Below are 23,363 nucleotides of genomic sequence, written 5' to 3'. Positions count from 1 at the left end.
GCCTAGGGGGTCTACTTGCACCCGCCTGGGAGGCACCCCGCTCCAGAGTATCTCTGGGCCGGATGCGCTTGATTCTGAGAGAGCCGTCTTCGGCTGTAAAGGTTTCGACCTGAGGATCTTCATCCTCATAGTCTGTAAAGACTTCTGGGTCTTCACCCAGACGGTTAGGGGGTGGTACAGACTCTTAAACCATCTTCGAGGTACTCTCCCCACCGATGGCACCAAATATTTTGGGTGTTTTTGTCCCTCGGGAGAGTTACAGCACGAAGACTGGTCCTGGGTGAGTTGTACCTGCAAAACAAACGGAGACACCAGATGGGTGGTGCTCCGCCTCCGACGCACAAGTTAGAAACTTGAAGGGAGAAAAAAGGTGCGGAAATTTAGGTAGGGATCTGCTCGGATTCCAAGCTCAGGATGTCTCTATCAAAGAGTAAATGTGTAATAAATGAAAAACGTGTCCCCAAAAAGAGGGTCATCTCCCTATTTATAGGGTCTTTGGGATTTGTGCCCCTGATTAGGTCACTGTACCCTAATCAGTGGTGGGCTGCGCCGCTTTGCGGCTTTCTCGGGATTTGGGCCTGAAGGCTGCCACTTTTCCCCTTATTTTCTGGAGTGACAAGTGTCAAGCAAAGATTGGTCCACTTTGGGCCATCTTGAGGCTGACACGTGTCGTCCTCTGATTGGACCACGAGGCAGGGTAAAATTACCCTAAACATTATGTATACGTATTTTTTTTATATATAAATTAAATGAAGGAAATTATAAAGAGCACGTTTGGCTTAATGAAGGGAAGGTGGCAATTACAAGATCAAATCACCAACCACCAGGGGATTGGTAGTAACAATAGTATGCATGTTGCAAAAGATCAGGGACAAACTCGTGACCATAATACCATTTCATCCTTCAATCGGCAAAGCATTAGCGTTGAACAGTCAGATTCTACGTATAATCCAAGTTGTTCAGCTCCTACTTATAATCCAAGTATTGGAAATCCGTATTGGTTACGTAGTACCCAGTAATAACTGAGCACATGAGTATTACGTGTGAAGGAACACAAATTTTTATCTAAAGTACGTGTTGTAATGGATTAGACGTTACTAATTTATTGTTTACGAAACTTTTATTTCAGCACTTGCTACATATAATTTTTTTAGAGTTACTTTTAACCTTTAAATTCGATTACATGGTTTTTTTTTTTTTTTTTTTTTTTTTGCTTATATTCAATTACATGTTAATTACAATATAAATTGAACATAGGGAGAAAATATAGTATATTAAAATTAAAAACTAGTTAAAACTATTGTAGCTTATATTATAGTTTGCAAATAAATTTTTTAAAAATAGTCTGCAAATAAATGGTGTTGTATAGTGTCGATTTCTACTAGTTCAAAACGGTAGTACTTTTAGATATTAAGTTCAAAATATGGGATTCGTTGTTAGTAATAAGATTTTATACTACTTTTAATTGACTACCTGTTATCTACAAATATGGTAAAGTTACTATTTTAATGTGTATACTGTCGATCAGGAGTAACTACCTACTGACTCCCTTCGGCCATTAATTGTTGTCATATTGTCATTTCAGGGAGGTCTAATTTTGGATTAGTTAATACATACATTACCGTTTATTTGAAAAAGATAATAATATAGTAATGTGATCTTGTAAGATTCGTGTCTTTATATATTGTTAATAAAATCGCATTAGTGATATACGTTTGACAATGTTCTATATTTATTAGCTTGAAAAGGGGAAAGATTTTGTCACAAATCAACAGTAATCATAGTATGTTTGAATTACATCAAGCTTAGGAAGTGATTGAGCATTAGTTCAGAAATGATTTTCTTACTCGTAATTTTTTTTTCCTAATTAATGGCGATGTAAAATAGAAAGTTGGAAAATTATTTTGCAAAAGAGGGGAGTATATTCAAAGATTAGTAACATTCGCGTCTTAACATAATCAACAATCTAATATAAATGCTAACATAGGAAAAATTAGAGTAGTAATGCTAACTTACAAAAAAAAATAAAATGATTTTTCAATACAAAGATAAGTTATAAATTTAATTCTGATAAAATGAAATATTGTTTAGTAACAGATAACTATTTCTCGTAATGAAATTGTGCTCAAAAGCACGTTGGCGCGATATCAAATATAATAATATGGTTACCTTAAAATTTGGTAAATGATGTTATATGTGATTTCTACACCAAGCGGTACATAGTTACTTGCATGCACTTAAAAACCAAGCGTGTTAATGTTTTTCTTCACCAAGCGGTACATGTTTACTTGCATGTACATAAGAACCAACTAACTCACTTTCCCTATATTTATACCATGCATTCTTAGAATATCAATAACAATTTTATATAGATAAGAGGATTGGTTCAAAAGAATGGAGGGTCGTGATAATGAAAAAAAAGATTCTAAACCAAGTGGGAATAACAAAAGAAAAGGAAAGAGGCCACTTATAGAAGACGAAACTGTAGAAACGTCTTATTCTAATGCTCGAATACTAAGACCAAAACTAAATGTTGTTGTCAAAGGAGGATAAAAAAAATGAGGAGGTTGGCTCCGTGGGGTGCATCGCTCCTGCCGAAAGGATTATTCTTTCAATTATGCGACAAACATGATATACTACCGAATATTGAAAATGGATTACCACCTTTTTTATGGGATGAATTTGTGATGCACCATATATGGTTCAAATTAAACGATCATGATCTTGCAAGGTGCATGGCAGTATGCAGGGAATGGGGAAGGACTATTACACATTGGAGGCACACCATGGGGGACAATCGTTGGTTTATTCGAACACATATTAAAAGGCCACACAATTTCGATCCTAATAGTTATGATAAAACTAACTCGGATACTAATGATGGAAAAAATTAAGTTTTTATTTTATATGAATTACAATTGTAAATTATTTGTATTGATTATAGTATATTATTAGTATACTTGTTGTATTTTACTAAAATTATTCTGTGTGTATATATTGTCATTACATACTGATTGTATTTAGAAGTTGTATTTTAATTATTGCACCATTATGAATTGTAACTTGTTTATATGTTTATTATTGGTAATTTCTGTTTTAATAATTGTTGATTTCTTGTGTATACGAGATTTTTCGATGAATAAGATTTTAAATACTAAAATTCCTTGTTATTACTAACATCATTTTTTATTTAAATCCTAAAATTATATATATCTAGGGGAATTTTACCACATTTGTATTTCGTGTTAAGTGAAATATCATACTTCCCTCATTAAAAAAATTAAAAATATTGTTATACCATATTTCGCTATAAATATGTTATTTTATGTATTTGTCTTTTGAATCTGCATTTTTTTTATAATAGTAACATTGTAAATAGTCATAACTCATTTGTAATGTACTACAAATATTTATTTTCATTAACTTATATAGTAAATTAATTATTACATTATTTATTTTAACTAATAAATTACACATTTGTTTAGTAAATAGGCTTGTTGGTTCCATCATATAATAAGAGTTTAATATGAGTTTTATAAGAACAGAAATTTAACACATTTGAAATTGTTCATTCATATCAAATTTGAAGTGAACTTTAACATTTACTCCATTTATCTATCAAATTTTGTAAAATATTTTTTTTTGGCAAATTTTGAAAAGCAATGCGTTGTTTGATTCTTTTTTTTTTTTTGGTAGTTTATATACATTTAAATACTAACTCCCGCCTAATCATCCCTGAAATCAATAATGTCATATCGATTTGGTTAATGGAAATACAATTTTAGATACGAGAATTATTTATTCGTTACTATTTTAATAACAAACATAATTATTAGAAAGGGTAGTGACACCAACTTAAAGTCGTAACATGTATTTGTCAGGTTTTTCAACATCTGAATCTATGATTCTAAAATATTATTAACCGTTACTATTTTAATCGGAATCTTGTTAACACGAAAAATAACTCAATAAATGTTCTAATTTGGGTTCTCTGAATCTCTTTCCATCACCAAATGTTATGTACAAATTCCAATCGTCAAAATCAAATTAGAAGATTCATATAACAAAATAATTACTGTGATATTTAAGTCCCGTGTTCGAATCTAATACTAAGTATTTGTTCATTCTAAGTGCAAGCTTTTTAATTTGTTTTTTTTAATGTATTTGCATAGTACTCTCATCATTTGTTTAGTAACTCTAGATATTATACTATAGAGAATATATGTGTCACTATCAAGTTACTAATATATAGTATTCAAAATACTAAAAAAAAACTGTAATTGTTATTATATTACAATATAAATACATTTTAACATCACAAAGAACTCAATTCTTCTTCTTCGTCGAACCAAAATATTGGATTATACCCAGAATTGTACAATTCCAAAAAGTTTGTCAAAACCAGATCACTTGATTTAATAAAACAAAATAAATGTAACATTCAAGTTAAACAAACACTACAATTATTATTGGATTATTATAAAAAAAAAAAAAACATTAACAATGAAAATTGAAATTACAACATTATAATTCAATGATTTTATAACATTACATAAAACGTGTTTTATATATGGAGTGTGTAGAATGAAGTATTGAACAATAGAATCTTGATGTATTGATCATATGAAATACATAGTTGAACACATTGATTTTATTAAACAAAAAAAAAAAAAATTTCTCATCGGAAAATGCTTCCGTCGTTAATGGCTTCCTCTGATTTTTTTTAAAACATTAAATTGATGATGGGGTGGATGAAAAAGGTGGGCCCCAACCTCTGTAGCATTGGCGCAAAAAAAAAAACTCCCGCCTAATATACTGTTTTGGCGGTACTTCCATGAATTATTCCCCCCCTCCCCCCCCCCCCCCCCCAAATTTCCCTATCTTTTATTTGGTGAATTGTGAGGTGTCCTAATTTAATTGGCAGTGTATGTGGGGGCTACATACACTAAGTGTATGTGTAATAGCTCGCCAATTTGTGTGCCAAGAAAATTGCTCAAAATTTTGGGTCATTTAGGTCTTAAGATTCAAAGTTTATACTCCTTCCATTTTTGCTAATCTAATTTGATAAGAACTTAATTTTTCATATTTACTTAGATCTAATTGTCTGGTTTGGCCGAACATTGACCTTACATGTACACTGATGGCTAATGTAGGTAATTTCATTATCTTTAATATAGTGAGATTTAAGTGGGGGTATACACACTTTATTTTTTAAGTATTACACTTTGATCAGCACATACATTTAGGTAAATTGATTGAATTGAATATAATATAAAAATATGTAAGTAGGATAGGGAGTATTAAATAATTATAAGATAGGTATCATAGGATAAAATTTATATGATAGGTATCATAGGATGAATTTTATAAAGTATAGTTAGTGGAGATATATATAATTGTTATAAGGAAAGAAAAAAATAATAATAAAAATAAAAAAAGAAGTATGTGAGAAAAAAACTTGTGTGGACCTATTTCACAATATATTATTGTGGACCAAAGTCCATACATCCACAACTAACGTACTGTTGAACATAGTGACCCTAATTTTAACATGGTAACCTTTATTAAAACTTATGTGACTTTATATTATTGTGAACATAAAATATGCACGTGTAAGCCGACGTTATTTTGGACATAGTTTTCCTATGTCAATGGCGGACCTTAATAGGGGCGAAACGGGGCTTGGCCCCTGATAACTTTTGAAGAAAAATTTTTAAATCCCATTTAAAAAAAAAGAAAAAAAAAAACAAAACTGATGCTTTCTATCTTCTAGGCGGCAGTTAAATCAAAGAAAAGGAAAGATTCCTTCCCAATTCCCAATTCCCTAAAAAAACACTCTAACAATTGACAAACCTATAAACCCTTGGTCTTTCCCCTCCCTTTACTCCTCCATATTACAGAGTACATATTCCATTAAACAATTCACTTTTTCGTTCCAATTCAATTACAACTTTCAAGAACAAATTACAAATTTACAATATCACTATATCAGGTATATACTCGACTATTTTCTCAATTTTTTGTTTTTAAGTTTTTGTTTTCAATTATTTTTTTTTTAAGGAAATTTTCATTTTTACCACCTTCAAATAATGACTTTGTCGAATTTACCACCTCCAAAAAAAAAACATTTACTTTACCATCTCATAAAAAAATTAAACATCAGTTTTACCACCTCATCTGAGCTCAGGTGACGGAAAACGCTTGTGGGGCCCAGCATAACGGCTAGTTTTTGATTTTTTCCCAAATTTCTCTCGATTTCCCTTTTATTTAAACCTAGTTCTTCATTTGTACACCAAATTCTTGCAGATTGGAGATTAATTTTTTGCGATTTTCTTCACAAATCAGTATTTTTGAGCAACCTTAACAATCCCAAACCCTCTAATTATCAAACAATCAATTGAACTCCTCGACAACAAGCATCAAAAAGGTAAGCCATTGTCGTTAATTCTCTAGCAATTTTCATGATTTCTGTTGTAATTTTTTGGCAATTCGTTGCGTGATTATGTTGCATTTGCTAAGAGTAATTGAAATTGGGCGTTTTGTGAGGTCAATTAAACCCCAATTTCAATTAAAATACTTAGGGTTCATGTAAGATTAAATTAGATTGGGGGTTTTTGTTATGTGAATTGGCTACTGAAATTAGGGTTATATTATGGTGATTGTGTTCAAATACAATTAATTTCATTCTTGTTCTTACTGAATTTCAGAAGGGAATGTCTTCAGTTAGCATGTCACCCTCAAAGGAGAAAAAATGCCAATGTGGAGTTCCAATGTCTAGGCTGACTGCTTGGACTAGGGAGAACCCTGAACGCAAGTTTAGGACCTGCAAATTCTATGATCCTGTGACTGAGTCAAGAGGGTGTAAAGCTTTTGAGTGGGTGGATCAACCAGATGGAACACCATGGCAAACAGAGGTGATTAACAACTTACTGCTGGACAAGAAACTAATGAAGGGAGAGCTGAATGACATGAAGAGGGAAGTTCATGATGTTAGTGGAAAAAGGAGGTGCTTGCTCAATGAGATTGATAGCTTGAAGATGAAATGCAAAGCTCTTAGCTCAGACAGGAAGAAGATGATCAAGGAAGTGCATGGCAGCTATGCAACAACAAAGAAAATGCTCACAGTACATGCTATTGTTGTGTTTTGTTGTTTTGGTTTGGTACTGGCTATGTATTTTAGATCTTAGGTTCATTTAGGAATGCTTAGAAACAAAAAAAATCCCCAACTTATGTTGTGTTTTGTTGAATTATTATGTGTGGATGTTGGGATGACATTTCTTGTACTACTTTTAACTAAATCAATGAGAAATGGAACTTTTTGGTAGAAACATATCACATTTCGTATTAGTACTTGCAACACAATGTTTTTAATTGTTTTACATTGGATGAGACAAAATTTAAGGCACCTTTGTGCAAAATCATTGTTCAACTACCAAATATACTGCCTACTATACACATGTGTAGTTAATAAACTTGGCTGTCTATTACAAAAACTAATGAGTAGACCTAGGGTCACAGTTGATTGAGATCCTTGTCCTTCTTGCTTGTCATTACATGAAGCTTGGACCTGGTCTGTATTTTGACTTTGGGAGGAGTAGTTGTTGGCACTCTTGTGGGCTGACTCAGGCTCCTGTTGCTCCTGGTAACAGGCTGAGTTGGCAAAGGATCTGTTCTTGTTGCAGGCTGGCTTGACACAGCAGTTGCAGGTGCAGCATTACTTGACCCAGCCTGCAATCACAGTATGACAAGACTCAGAAACAAAGCCACTAAATACACTCAAGTCACAAAATACACAAAATACCTGTCTTGCTGCTTTCTCTTCACTTTTCTTTCTCTGTTCCTTAAGCCAAGGAGTCTGCATCTGTGGCCTCCCACCCTTTGGATTTGTTGCAGGTGGGTTAGGCTGTTTTGGTGCTGCTTGAGCCTTGCATGTTTTGGCAAAGTGGCCAAACCCACCACAGTTCTTGCATTGTTTCTTCACCTTTGGCTTCTTGCCCTCAGGTGCTGCAGAAGTGCCCTCCCCTGGTTCAAGCTTTCTCTTTTTTGCCTTAGGTCTTCCTGGCTGCACTTTCAGCATAGGTGGCAAAGGCTGTCTGAGCTTGACCTTTTCCCAATTCATAGGGCCAGGCATTGGCTGTATTGGGTTCTCATATGCAGCCAAGTATGTCACCCTATAGTAATGTGGGTGCACATACAACTCAGGATCATCCCTTTTGTCCATTATGCAAGTAAATGCATGGACACAAGGTATTCCTGTCAACTCCCATCTATAACAAGTGCATTTTCTCTCTTGTAGATCCACAATGCACTGATCATCCTTGTATTTCACCTCATAAATTTCATCCCTTGAAGCTGTAACCTCACATGTCCTGGCATACTTCTCCAACCCATCAAAGACTTTGTTGACAAATGGGGTTAGTAAACCTTCCCAAGACTTTGCTGCCTCCCATTTGTCATTACTCCTCTTCATCATATATCTTCTAAGCCATTCCATTTGAGTTAGAATAGGCTTGTCTCTGGCATCTCTAATCACTCCATTAAATGTCTCACACATGTTGTTTAACAACATGTTAGACTTGCAGTTTGTAGAGAAAACATGCCTTGACCAGTGCTGGGGGTCAATGTTTGACAGCCACTGGTATGCTTCTTCATCCAAAAAATTGATACTTTCCATAGCAACTTCAAACTCAAACTGATACAACCACACACATGACAACCATTCAACACAACATAGACACATGGCATACAGTTTTCACAAAATAGAAAGACATGCAAATATGTGCAAAACTAAATGTAGATAAATGGGCAATATTCACAAGTATTTGGGCAAAAACCAAACTGATACAAGCTAAACAAAAAATCACCTAGCATACATTATAGTTCACCATAAAACTGACATAAAAGAACCTAAATAGAAGCTTACCAGAGTGCTTGCCCTAGCAGCAGCCCAGAACAATTCCTTGAAAGTTGCACCATGAAATTTCAGTTTGAAATTTGACCAAATATGCCTCACACAAAATTTGAGCTCAGCTTTGGGGGCCACATCTGCAAATGCTTCTATGAGACCCTACACACAAGGCAAAACTAACAAGTTAGTGTACAGAAAAGTCAAATAAAGCAAAGTAATTTAAACACAAACACAACCCACTTACTTTCTGTCTGTCAGACATAAAATTCAAGCCATCTCCTTGGTCATACACACAAAGTGCCTTGAGCAAGCTCTCCAGAAACCAGCACCAGCTGTCCTTGTTCTCAATCTCTGCAGTTGCCCAAGCAATTGGGAAGATGGCATTATTGCCATCTTTTCCAACTGCAACCAAGATCTGCCCAGGGTATGCCCCTTTTAGATGGCACCCATCCACCCCAATTACTGGTCTGCAACCAGAAATGAATCCATCCCTAAGTGCAGCTAAGCACACAAACATCCTCATAAAAATTGGTCTTTCAATTTGACTAATATCATCCACCACCACATTACACTCACTCCCTGGGTTCCATTTCAGCAGTGCCTTCCCATAGTCCCGAACCTTTAAGTATTGCTCTGATGAAGAGCCATATATTATAAGCTTTGCCCTGCTTCTAGCCAACCAAGCCTTGGAGTATGTAATTTTGATCCCCAAGTCATTCAAGGCCCTGTCCTGAATCTGTTTAATCTTCCATCTGGGGTTGCCCCTGAACTCCTCCAAGTACCTGTCAGCAAGGAACTCTGCTGTCACCTTGTTGTTCATTTTACTCCTAACACACCTATGCTTCAGCCTTAGTGTCTTAATTTGCCAAGCCTCTGATTTCACAAGCCTTGTTGCATAGAACTTGAACCTACACCTAACACCCTTACTACATGTACACTTCACTATCCTACAACTGTTCTTATTATACACACACTTGCATTTCCTTTTGCAATATGCTGTTAGCCTCTTTGAATCATTGTGAAGAAGGTAATACTCATACCTATTTTCAATTGCATGTTGTCTCAAAGCTTTTCTCATTGTTTGCACATCACTGAACCTTTGACCAACTACAAATTTGATAGCCCTTTCAAAGTCTGTCTCAGGGTTAAACCAAGTAACACTACCCTGATCATCATCTGAATCACCTTCCACACTCTTTAGCTCATCAGAATCACAAGCTGCCTCCTCTTCAACCCTCACTTCAATTTTCTGTAGATTTCTTTCTATGTCAAACCCTGTGTCCTCATCATCACTTTGATCCCCTCCTTCAGTAACTCCCCTCAAACTGCCTTTCACCTTACTGTTAATATGGTCTAAATTTTTCTTCAACCACTCTTCATCATCATCAAAGTATAAGTTCTCCTCTCCCTCATCAACTTCTAACTCAAAATCACTCAACTCAGAATCAGAAGAATCTGTATCACCATCCTCATCAGTAAACACATCATTGTCATCCCTTAAGCTCCTCACTCTTTCTTTTATTTTTCTCACTAAATTAGCATGATTTCCAGTCTCATACCCAACCTTAGCCTTACCCTTATCTGCAGCAGTGAGTTTACCCTTCCCTTTATGTGTATTAGCATTCACTTTCTCTGCCCTAGGAAGCCTCTCCTCAGCCTCTCTGTCATGTATAACAATGCCTTTTAACCTAGGGCTTCTCCTAAATGGCTCTTCTTCAGTGGGCTTACTAATTTCTGGGCTGGGTTTATATACTTTAGGCCCACCAAACCTCTTTTTCAGTTCCTTCCTTTGTGCAGGGGTTAGCTCATTCCCAGCTATACATTTGAAGGGTGTTTTGTTAGTCCCTTCAATTGGCTCATGACTGGTAACATACATCTCACATGCCCCCTCTTTGTTCACAGACTCTAGGAAACCATTCACCTCACCATCAACAAGCTCCCTTTTACCATTCACCCAAGACTTGCCCTTTTGTTTATACCAGCAACTAAACCCCCTAGGAACCTTCACATTCACATACACAAACCCATGTATAGCTGCTTGCCTCAAAAAGTGTACATCTATCTTATTTTTTTCCACTTTTCTCATCCAATAAACCCACCCACCATCCCAAGTTAACACCCTCCTATTTTTACCAGCTAAAGAAGGTATAAAGGCACCCCCTACTGTAATTTTTAAGTCCACTGTGTCCATTCTGTAACAACACCAACAAAAGCACACACAACAATAACCAATTTCAGTAATTACAGTAAACAACAACAACCAATTCACCAATTACAGCAAGTAAAAGCAATTCACATTGACTGTGCACTAAATTAACAGCAAACAAGTAAATCTAATTAACTAATTATTTAACAAATGCACACTCTAATTCAGTCAAAGATTCGCATAATTAGGATTTATAATACTTTAATTCACAGATTCCCAAAAAAGGCATACTTTACCCCAATTGACAACCATAAATCCAACGAAATGTACTAATAAAGGGTTTAAAGTACCTCTTGTAGTCAGGAATCTCGATTTCTGTCAGCAAATTACCAAGCTTTTGGTCCCCTCACCCTGTGGAAGATGACAAGAGAAGCTGATGTGTTGCAATTTTGTGGTTCCAGCTCGATTTCAACCACCCAAATCGATCTAGGGTTTCAGTTTTTACAGAGAAAGAGAAAAATCAAAGGAGAGAGAAGCAGTTACAGTGAGAATCAAGAAAAATCAAAGGAGAGAGAGACGAAAATTGATGAGGAAGTGAGAAATTTGGTGAGACATTGATTATGGAAGGTGAGAAAAGGAGGAAACAGAGGGAAATCGATTTTAAAAGAATTAAATTGGAGGGAAGTGACAGTTAGCTGGGCCCCACAAGCGTTTTCCGTCACCTGAGCTCAGATGAGGTGGTAAAACTGATGTTTAATTTTTTTATGAGGTGGTAAAGTAAATGTTTTTTTTTTGGAGGTGGTAAGTTCGACAAAGTCATTATTTGAAGGTGGTAAAAATGAAAATTTCCTTTTTTTAATGTTATTGTACTATGTACTAATGATTAATTTGAGCATTAATAAACAAATTGATAATTTTAGGTGACAAAACGTTATCAAAGTTAATTAATTACTTAGTTCAAAGTATAGACCACGTTTTGCCTTCGGTACGTTGTTCTTTATTTCTCTATTAATATTTATCGATTGATAAGTTATTTTTAACTTTTGATTTATACTTGTGATTTGTGAATTGTAATGCATTGATGATTAACAAACTAGTCGCTTATGAATGTATGCTTGATTGCTTAAAGTTAGTTTCTTGTTTTCTTTCATATTATTTTCTTTGATTGGTTGCTACTTGTTAGAATTAAATAATTAATTAAAACGTAATTGTTGACATTTCTAAAATAAATTTAACATATAATTAATTTTAGGTAAACAAATATGAACAAACAAAAATCTATTACCTCCTTTTTCAAACGAAAAGAGCCAGAAAATGACACAACACCCGACGAAAATAATCCAGTTAATGAAGATACCCCTACCCGAACACATAATCACGAAGAAGGTCTATCGATTATTGATATTGACAATGTGGATATTAATTCTTTAGAACGTGATCCAGGGTTACGTCCTCCAATATGGGCTTATCAACCTCAATATGGCTTATTCTTTAAAACGAAATGAAATAAGACGTGATTATATCAAATTGGGGCCTTACCAACCTCAATTGGCAGAATATCCATTTTCTAGGCCTACAAAGCATCGTCGCCGATTTCAATCTACTTGGTTTGTTAATTTCCCAGATTGGTTGGAATATTCACCTTCTAAAGATGCTGCATTTTGTCTATCTTGTTATTTGTTTACTGAAACACCAAATTCTCGGGTAAAATCGTTTACTTTGACCGGATTCAAAAATTGGAAAAAAAGTCAATGATGGGAAACGGTGTGGGTTCCTTGCTCATATTGGAGAAGGTCCATGTACAACTCATCGAAATGCGGTTCAATTATACAAGACTCTTCCTAAGCAAAAAGCAAAGATTCGTAATGTTTTTTACAAACAAAATGAAATGCAAATCAAGCAAAATCGATTGCGTTTAAAGGCCTCTATCGATGTCCTCCGCTTGTTGACTACACAATCTTGTCCCTTAAGAGGTCACAATGAAACAAATAATTCTGAGAATCAAGGAAACTATCTTTAATACAGAAAGGTGTTGGCTGCATATAATAAAGATGTTTCCAAAGCTATACGACAAGCTCCTTATAATGCCAAATATACTGCTCCCTCGATTCAAAAAGAGATTCTCCATATTATTTCAAATAAGGTTTGCAACTATATTAGAGAAGAAATTGGTAACTCTAAATTTGTTATTATAGTTGATGAGGCTCGAGATGAATCTAAAAGAGAGAAAATGGGTCTTGTTTTAAGGTTTGTTGACAAATATGGAACAATTAGGGAGCGATTTTTTGACCTTATACGAGTTTTCGATACCACGACAGCAACACTTAAAAGAGAATTGTGTTCAGTTCTTGCTTGACATAATTTATCTGTTGAAAATATTCGAGGGCAAGGATATGATGGTGCTAGTATCATGAGAGGTGAGTGGAATGGTTTGCAAGCATTATTTCTTTCTGATTGTCCCTATGCTTATTATGTCCATTGTTTTTCTCATCGTTTACAATTAGCATTAGTTGCCGCATCTAGAGATGTTAGAGTAATACATCAGTTTTTTTTTTCAAATTTGACTTTCATTATCAATGTCATTGTTTCATCTTCTAAACGTGTTGACCAATTGAAATCCATCAAATCTGATGAAATAAAAAGGCTATTATCTATTGGTGAAATAGACAGTGGTAGAGGAGCTAATCAGACGAGATCTTTAAAAAGAGCTGGAGATACATGTTGGGGTTCACATCTTTACTCTATTCGTAGCTTGATTAAAATGTTTGATGCAACAGTGTTAGTACTTGAACACATCTCGAATGATAAGTCTTGTAATTCTTCTCAACGTGGGGATGCTGATGGTGCTTTAGATCAAATGATTTCCTTTGATTTTGTGTTCATTTCCCGTTTAATGGAAGAAATTTTGGGAATTGCTAATGTTTTATGTCAAGCCTTACAACAAAATTCCCAAGATATTGTCAATGCTGTGAAATTAGTGTCTACAAATCATGAACTAATTCAGGAAATGAGAGAAAATGAGAAGAGGAAAGTTTTTTAGAGTCGGTGGTATTGTTTTGTCACCAACATGATATTTTAATACCTGATATGAATTCTCCTTATATAGCTCGTAGGGGTCGAGCTCGTCATCAACAAGATCGAGTTACAATGAATCATTTTTATCGAGTTGAAATATTTTTAGGTGCAATTGACAAACAATTACAAGAGCTAAATCGGAGATTTAATGATGACGCTTTAGAGCTCTTAACTTTATCATCTTTGTTAGAGCCCAAAGACGGATTTAAAAATTTTGATCTTGAGAAGGTTTGCTTGATTGCAGAAAAGTTTTACCCCATGGATTTTGCGGAGCAAGAAAGGTACAATTTGAGGTATCAATTGCAACACTTTTTTTGTGAAGCAAAAAATGAGCCTAGTTTGACTCATCATTCTACCTTGGAGGAATTTTGCGAACACTTGGCACAAACAGGAAAATCAAATGTATACTTTTTGTTTGATAGACTAATACGTCTAGTTTTGACCCTTCCTGTCTCCACAGCTACCACTGAAAGAGCATTTTCAGCAATGAAGATCATGAAAACAAGATTACGTAACAAGATGGAGGATGAGTTTTTGGCCGATAGTTTAGTTATTTCCAATGAAAGGAAGATTTCTAAGTCATTTGGTACTAAATCAATAATTGATGGCTTCAAATTATTAAAAGAAAGACGAGCCTTACTGTAGACACCCATTTGTGTCTCCCCAAAACCAAACCTGGTGATGAGTACCTTTCACGTCGTATAATAATCGAATGAAGCGAAAGTGTGGAAAGTCTAGTGTTGCGGATGGTTTTAATTTCTTTTCTCTTCTCTCTTTTTTAAAAACTTATTTTAAAAAAACAGTCAATCCAGTCTGGTTGGTCCATGATATGGGTCCAATAATAATGTAGTTGGATGGGGGTTTGAAAAGGCCTTTCCAACGATATATTATAAGCCCAATTCCGATGAATATCGAAGAAGTTATGGCCAAAATACTAAACTGGGCCCGATTTAGTTTTTATATGCGGCCCAATAATCTAGAGGAGGGCCTATTATTAATTATCATTTCTAAAGCTATTAGGATTGATTATAGTCTTTTAGAATACTATATAAGGTTCTTTTAAATCCTAATGGAGTTAAGATTGATAATTATGTTTTAAAGAGTTTGAAATTGAATAAAACTACTCCTTTTAAGAATCCTTGTTTTGTACGAAGTGGAATATATTCAGATTTTATATTCGTGCCTCATAATATTTATCCAAATTTTATATGGTTGGATAGATCTTGAAATTATCTTTCCAATGATATATTATAATATTAAATCCGAGTTATAACGAAAAAGATATGAATGAGACATGAAACTTTATCCAAAACTGACACCCTTCCACTATTTTAGCCATATCTTTTTATCTACAAAATATTTTAATCTCATTCTAATTGTGTTAGAAATTAGACTTTAAGAGATTTCAACGACATATTATATGCCTTATTTCGACTTCCGGATCAAAAGATATGATAAAAACAAAAACGTGTGAATTTCTGAAATCAGCGCCTGGAACCAGGCCTAGCGCCTGGCGCCAGCCATTGGCGCCTGGTGCTAGCCATTGGCGCCTGGCGCCAATAAGCTGGTGCTGGCGCCAGCTCTGTTTTGCGTGCGCTAATCTCGTTTTACGTGCGCCAAGTGCTCTGTTTTGATATTTTATCTTTTTGGCTGATTTCTCTATAAATAACATGTTTAAAACTTCGTTTTCATTCACCTACAATCAGTTTTCATTCACCAATTCTCACGATTATTCACCAACTCTCATCAAGATTTTCTTGATTATTCTCTCTCTCTCTCTCTTTTTCTAAACTAGCCTTTTCTCAAATACAAAATTCCGCATTCACAAAATCTAGAAACACCTAACCATATTCGAAGTTGCCTTCGCCCTAGACGTGAAAGGTTTAATTTCTGAGGGTTTGGTCCCAAATCTCTATTTTAATTATTTAATTGTTTTGTTGATTATTATTTTCCTTGAAGTTACTAACGTGTGTATTTTGTTACTAGAAAGAGGTACGAGGCATCAAAGTAAGTACTTTAATTGATTAATTGATATTATGATGTAGAAATCATGTTTATATTGTTATTATGATATTCCTAGTATCATGTTTAGGGAAAAGGTTATAATATCAAATATGCTTAGTATGATTCCTGCGATGCTTCCTATGTTCTTCCTAATATTCATGATTGTTAGTATCATGTTAGGGCTAAAGATTTGATTTTTATTGCTTAGTGACATGCTAGGGTTTGTTATTAATCTTGTTAGTATCATGCCTAGGATCTTGCTATTTTTATTATGCTTTAATATTAACATGAACATGATTATGATTATAATTGTTATAATTCATGATGATTACGAATATTATGAATATTATTATTTTGATGATGATAATTATTTTAATTAATATGATTATTATTATTATTATTATTATGATTATCATAATTATTATTCATGATATTTATTATTTATTATGTTGATTGATGCTTATTTATTTTTATTGCTTGATCACGCCTTTTATGCATGTTTAAAGGGAATTTGGTACTTGTAATCACGCTTAATAAGATATTTAATAATCCTGTTTAGGGTTAATTATGATTATAATTTCAAGTGATCGCCAATAATAGTTTATTTGTGCATTAATATTCAACCAACATAGATTAAACAGGTTTAGGGTTAATGTATTGATTGCATGTTAATTAAAAAGCGCACATGAATACGATCAGAATAAAGTAGAGGCCTATTATTAGGGCAGGTTCAATCTCTTTTAGGTTGGATTTGTACCTTCATCCCCGAACCCTTATTTGGTTCTAGACCTTATGGAGTTGACGGTCTCTTGGATCGTTAAGGGGTGTAACCTTCATCCTGTGAACGGTTTACAAGTTCCTAAAAAAACTTGTTGGCGACTCTTTTGCTCTATCTTCTTCCCTTTTGGACGCCACCGTACTTTAGTGTATGATCACAGTGGGGTTCAAGCTAGTGGGATTAAGGCTTGAAATTTATTCCCTACAGTTTTTGGCGACTCCACTAGGGAGGATTTCTATTTTAATTCCTGAATTTGTTTCGGCAATGATTTAGAATGAGTGGATGAGACTCGAAACGTTCTAAGTATTTCATGTGCGTAATTTTGATTAACATTATTGCCATATGCATAAAAAAGATCTCATTGGAAAGACCATCCGTAACATAGGATTTTACACGTAGGAAATTTGAGAAATATCTTTCACAACTAGGACCGAAATAACACCGCGCAAAACTAGAAAATTTTATCGAGCACAGAAAGTTGCTGAGGCATGTGGGAAGTAGCGTCAGGGGCCAGAGCTTGGCGCCAGCATTTTAGTTGTAGCGCCAGGCGCCAGCATTGGCGCCAGGCGCTACAATTAAAATCTGGCGTCAGTCTCTGTTTGCTGGCACCAATTTCCCCCAATACCGAGCCAGAAATATGCGTTCTAATTTCGACCGGTTTTTCGTATTGTTTGATCGATCCTACTTCCTGATTGAATTTTTTCTCACTTTTCTGAAACCCATGTGTTCTATATATGGACATAACCCTCTGGGAATTCATGCTCCATCTACCCGATTGAACGCTCCGTGCAACAAAGGGTACATCCGAGATGTTGAATTCACCAAACCATGGAAGCGAGTTTTTTCTAAAACTCGCGGTGTCCCATCCACTCGCGCCAACCCTTCACGGTTAGGCTTCCGCGCGGTGCATCTGGACAATTAACCATGGACCCTCTATTGACTAAACCATATCCCGAACTTTAGAGAACTAGAGCCATGGTTAGGTTGCAAACTCATTGCATCATATTGTGCCTACTTGACTAATTGTGCATTATTTGTTGTGCATACTCTATGTGATTTTTCCTAACCGTTTGTTTGACTTGTGTTAAGACTAAATAAACTGATTAATGACTAAAGGACTTTGTTTAATTAATTAATTAATTAATTAATAAATTTGAGCTAATAAATAAACATAAAATCGAGTCATAGTTCCTTTAAGTCAACCCGGATTTTTATTCCCGTATACTGCACAAGCGTCAACTTGTTTTGGTCATATCTGGAGTTCTAGAAAGAACTACGAGTTGTATATGGATCTGTAGCCCCGAGTTTAATATTTAATTTGGCGTTGGTTTCATTCCAATCAGAGTCACAGATAAAAAGTTATGACTAAAATACCACAGTCTGTCCAATTTAATGCATATACGTGAAGTCTTAACTTAGTCTTTGCTCAAGTCTAGTCACATAGTCTAGCCACATGGTCATGACACGAGTCTTAACATGTCACCTACACTCACTAGTCTTAGCACACACTTTGAGTATATTTCACCATGACCATGCCTTAGGTTCATGCATGAGTCGGTCTTTTCCGTCATTTGAGTTGGGGGTACATTGTATTCCTAATTCTTCATATCCCTCCATCTACATCATTTTCCTTCACATTATATTCCAATATTTCTTCACATCCTCCTTCCATTGCATGTTGAATAAAGTTTGAGTCAAATAATTAACAATGAATATCCCCAAATTCCTTTTCCACAGTACTTGGTCGAGGAAAGAAGGGCAATTAATCAAGGACAACCTCTTTGTTCAAGTCTCACTTTTTGATAAACCGATTCGTCAAAAGAGGAAGGCTAAGAAGATAATGGAAACTCAAGAGGAAGTTAATGAACTCATGAGTCAATTGACTAACGTGACTGAGACACTGAAGCTACTCACACTTAAGATCGATGATCCCGTGAAGCAACAACAAATGAACCTCATGCAAGAAAGCTTGAGAAAGCTATCTAGTGACTATAAATTTCAGGGCATGAGTTCACAAGGGGTCTCGCTGGACAAGAAACTTCTTCCGCATAAGTTCAATGCCACTGACATCCCTAAATTCAAGGCAACAGATAACCCTTACTTCCATCTAAGAGCTTTCGAAACCATAATGAGTATTAAGAATATCGATAAGAAGGTTTTCCCCTCTCTGTTCTCACTATCTCTCGAAACCGTTTGTCAACAATGGTTCTTCTCCCTTGACAAAGAGAAAACCTCTACCTGGGAATCGATAGTGAACGCTTTCATTGATAGGTACAAGTGCAATATCCAAGTTGAAACCGACCATAGACAACTTGAGATGCTAAGACAAAAAGAGAATGAAGGCTTTACTTCTTTCTTTAATAAATGGAGGGAAACTTCCGCCAAGATGATTGAGGTCCCCACCGAAAAGGAGTCTGTGAGGATGTTTATCAAGAATCTCCAAGAAAAGTATTCAAAGCATCTAAAGTATCAACACAATTTGAATACTTTCAAGGCCGTTTATGACATCGGAATTGAAATCGAAGATGACCTCGCAAAGCAAAAAGCTACTAACAATAGTAACCACGGTGGCTGGAAAGGAAAGAAGAAACGACAATCCTTCTTCTTCCGAAAACGCCCACTCTAGTAATAATGTTAGTACCTTTGACCATAATGGTGTCTTAGCCATGGACAATCAAGGATCTAAAAGGAAACCCAGGCGAGAGTTCACACCCATTGGAATGACCTACGATGCTGCTTTCGATCGTCTCTATGATCGAGGATTAATCAAACCTATTGGCCCTACCGAGGATCCAACACCAGAAAATCGATCTTCGAGATGGAATCCAAACTCCTATTGCAAGTATCATCAAGGGCGCGGTCATTCTACTGATGAATGCTACAGGTTTCAAAACCTCATTCAAGATCTCATAGAGGTAAATAAGATCCCATTGCCTCTAGCTAGCGAGAAGATTGGATGTGTCGGAGCAAACAACACAAGACAGAGGCGAGCTTCAACGATAAGATTTCATGACCTCTTTTTCTATTTCTTTTTCATTTTTTCCTTTTCCCAATAAGTCTAGCATAGACACCTTTTCTTTTCTTTTCCTTTAGATTAATTTTGTAGTTTTTTTCCTTTTCCCTTTTTAATAAAATGAGCATTTATTTCCTTGCATATGATCATCGCATTGCATTGCATTAAAAAATAAAAAAAAAATAAAAAAAAAAAAAAACCATGTCGAACTAAGCACAAGGTATACCAATGATTTGAGGCACCCCTTGTAGCCACATCATATCTCCTTTCACCTATACAATCCCTTCTTCATAAACCACTTTGAGCCTCGTCTAACGATAGACCCTTCATTTTTTTCAACCTACATCTACTTAACCTTGGGATGGGATAGTGTGTAACTTATGCAATTCTAAAGAAGGCTTGAGTAAATTCAAAAGATTAAAATAGCAAAAATAAGCAAAAGCAAAAAATAAATAAATAAATAAATAAAAGTGTACAAAAGGGCAAGTGTTCCAATGTCTTTGACATGAAAATATCTTCGATAAGAACACGTCTCATATTGCGTCTCTTATCGAGTGCTCGGTACCGCGTCTGAGAAACATGAATGCCAAGTGAGTGATAGACCGCATGATCGGGATTTCCCATGCTTATAAAAATAAAATAGATGCTAAAGCAAAATATAAAAGAGAGCTAAAAAAGAGTAGAAACTCAAGTAAAAATATAAAGATTCAAAAGCGAGGTTGCACACCTTGGGGCTTATCTAGGGTCTTGAGCCTTTATCCCCTTCTTCTATAGCCTTTAGCCTAACCACGTTACAACCCTTAAAAAGACCTTTTTGCTTTTTGAGGTATACACACTTGTGCGAGGTTCGGCTAGAGCTACGTTTGGCCTGATTCCTAACGGATACGTAGGCAACCTCACATCGAGGTGCGACCGTAATAAACATGCATTCATATTCACATTCACACACTTACACCGTGATCATATATATCAAGGGATTTCCTATGCTCATCCATTTTCATTTAGAGCTAGACTTGGGGGCTTGATCCCTACATCATTAGCTTACCTAGCCTAGGAGTCACCATCATTTGACTCTTCTTGAAATAATATTCTTTCCACACACTTAGCTCTTGCGGCCTAAATTTAGTGTCACTTTCACACACTGCACAAATACATGACCAAATATATTTCCCTTAGGAACCCTTTGTCATGAAATCACAACGTTGAAGCATGCCTTGTCATATCAACATCGATCATCAGTCATATTTGTCATTGCATCACGAAGTATGAAGTACTTAGCCTCCGTGCCTAAGTTACCCAAATACTTTCATCATGGAGTCAACAGTTGAGATAGCCTAGGATGGATTAATCCTTGCACCTTCAGAGACAGTATCAAACAACATTTGACTAAGCTCATTCAAAATTCACCCTCAAAAACTTCGATTCTTTTTTCGCGTCTTTCTTTTTCGGGAGAAAGTCGGCACCCTCCACAAAAATTACGGAAACTTTTTTGCTTTTTTGCATTTTCGAGTCGCATAATCATAATACAATGCACACACGAGTCACATTGAGTCATGTCGTGTCATATCACTTTGATTTGAAACTAACACACGTGTCAAACTCTTCGAGTCGAGTCAACCTCGAGTCAATCACAGCAAGTCAAGTTTATGCCTTGAGTCGTGTCAAGTCGATGAGTCAAGCAATGCTAAACCTTAGGTCAACCCTAAGATAATCAAAAAGATTGGCAAAGTTCTATAGTAAAAAAAAATACAGATGTAGCAACGTTGATCGACGGCGTTCCCTAGATGCCAAACACAAGCATTAATTTTTTTAGGAAATCAGTTTCTTCTTGCATGATTGATTTCTCCACCTTATTTGGTAACTTTTTCATTATGTGCCACATACAGAAGCGATGTTCAGTCTTGTTAAACACACTTTTAACAGCAATTTTCATTGCTGGATCTTGATCTGTAATCATACAATTCGGTTCATTTCCACCCATTGCCTTGAGAAATGATCTGAACAACCACTCAAATGACACTATATCTTCCTTTGCTATGAAACCAGCAGCAAAAGTAAGGCAGCTCTTATGATGGTCAATCCCTGTAAATGGAGTAAACACCATGTTGTACCTGTTTACACATACAGATTAAATTTTAAATGATCAAATAACTACACACACACATAAATACACAGACACACGTACTTAGACACAGACACACACACGCACACACACATATACACATACATACACGCACTCACAATCTGTGATAGAATCTGAATTCAGATTATGAAATCAGAATTGTCATCAGCTACTGAAATAATTCAATGCTCATTTGACAAATGGGCAAATAATTGATTGTTCATTTGTCAAATGAGCTTATAACTCAATGCTAATTTGTGAAATAAGCAAACAATTGTTTGCTTTTTTGTCAAATGAGCAAATAATTGAATGCACATTTCTGAAATGAGCAAATAAGTCAATGGTCATTTGTGAAATAAACAAACAGTTATACTAAGTTCATTTAAAACAAAGTTATTAATTTAAGCTATAGTTATAACATAAAAATGATTTGTGATTTTTATGAATTACCTATTGGTTTGGTATGTGGTATCAAAGGATACCATATCACCAAATAGAGCGTAACTCTTTTTACAAAGGGGATCAGCCCATAATGCTCTACAAAGGCAATAATCATCATCCATCTCAAAATCAAAGAAAAAAGCGCTCCACATTAACTTTTTGTTGGTAAAGTTATCCACGAACATTTGAGCATCACTTCCTTGAATGTATGCTTTCAAATCTCTATGAAAATTTTTGAAATCTTTCTTAGATGCACCGATGTTATCATATCCTCCAACAATTTCCTTCATCATTCGAAAAGTTGTAACAGGACCAATATTCACCTAATTAAAGAACAAAACAGTTTGTCAAATGAGCAAATAATTTAATGCTCATTTTTCAAATGAGCATACTACTTTTATTAGAACATACAGAGAATTCATGAAACATAAGAGGCTTTGAAAGTCGTACCTTAGAATTATTCACAATTATTTTTTTGTGCAATATGTTCATTTTTCTTCCTTCTTTTTGGAAGAGATTGCAACTAGGTGTATAAAGTAGATGAGTATGTCCCTCATGAAATTGTGACACTATGAATTTGTTATCATCACAATGCTTTATGATAATATGTGCCTTGCACCCAACACGAGTAACGAGTCTCTTCCTTTTGATTGAAGTTTTTTCTTCATTGCTTTCTCCTTCGTTGTTATTTAAATCTTTTTCAACAGTAGGCTTTCTTTTCTCTTTGTATCCTTCTTTATTGCATAAGATATACTGTGATTTCAATTCTTTGCTTCTTCTTTGCCTTTTAGTTGTAGATTTTCTTGTGTTGAATCCAGCAGCAAATGCGTATCTTTTATAAAATTCAAGGCCCTCTTCAAGATTATTAAACTTCAT

General features: G+C 35.2%; 3 protein-coding genes across 3 annotated transcripts; 1 reads left to right on the top strand and 2 right to left on the bottom strand.

Annotated features, from left to right (window-relative positions):
- Positions 1 to 9,092: 9,092 nt before the first annotated feature.
- Positions 9,093 to 12,016, bottom strand: LOC110726152. The gene is made up of 2 exons (XM_021905617.1): positions 11,405 to 12,016; positions 9,093 to 11,100 (listed from the first exon to the last, which is right to left on the bottom strand). Exon 2 carries the CDS (start codon positions 11,097 to 11,099, stop codon positions 9,093 to 9,095), a length of 2,007 nt encoding a protein of 668 aa, XP_021761309.1. The 5' UTR covers position 11,100; positions 11,405 to 12,016.
- A 2,185-nt stretch (positions 12,017 to 14,201) lies between these two features.
- LOC110726151 lies at positions 14,202 to 14,774 on the top strand. Its single transcript, XM_021905616.1, has one exon. It carries the CDS (start codon positions 14,202 to 14,204, stop codon positions 14,772 to 14,774), a length of 573 nt encoding a protein of 190 aa, XP_021761308.1.
- A 6,930-nt stretch (positions 14,775 to 21,704) lies between these two features.
- On the bottom strand, positions 21,705 to 23,363 carry LOC110726150 (protein FAR1-RELATED SEQUENCE 5-like). The gene is made up of 3 exons (XM_021905615.1): positions 22,938 to 23,363; positions 22,497 to 22,810; positions 21,705 to 22,035 (listed from the first exon to the last, which is right to left on the bottom strand). The coding sequence occupies exons 1-3, from the start codon at positions 23,361 to 23,363 to the stop codon at positions 21,705 to 21,707; spliced, it is 1,071 nt and encodes a 356-aa protein (XP_021761307.1).

This window comes from Chenopodium quinoa, unplaced genomic scaffold (genome assembly GCF_001683475.1).
Source record: "Chenopodium quinoa cultivar QQ74 unplaced genomic scaffold, ASM168347v1, whole genome shotgun sequence".
In the NCBI taxonomy this organism is placed as follows: domain Eukaryota; kingdom Viridiplantae; phylum Streptophyta; class Magnoliopsida; order Caryophyllales; family Amaranthaceae; genus Chenopodium; species Chenopodium quinoa.
The sequence above is the reverse complement of the archived record's forward strand: the minus strand, read 5'-3'. Positions and strand labels throughout refer to the sequence as shown.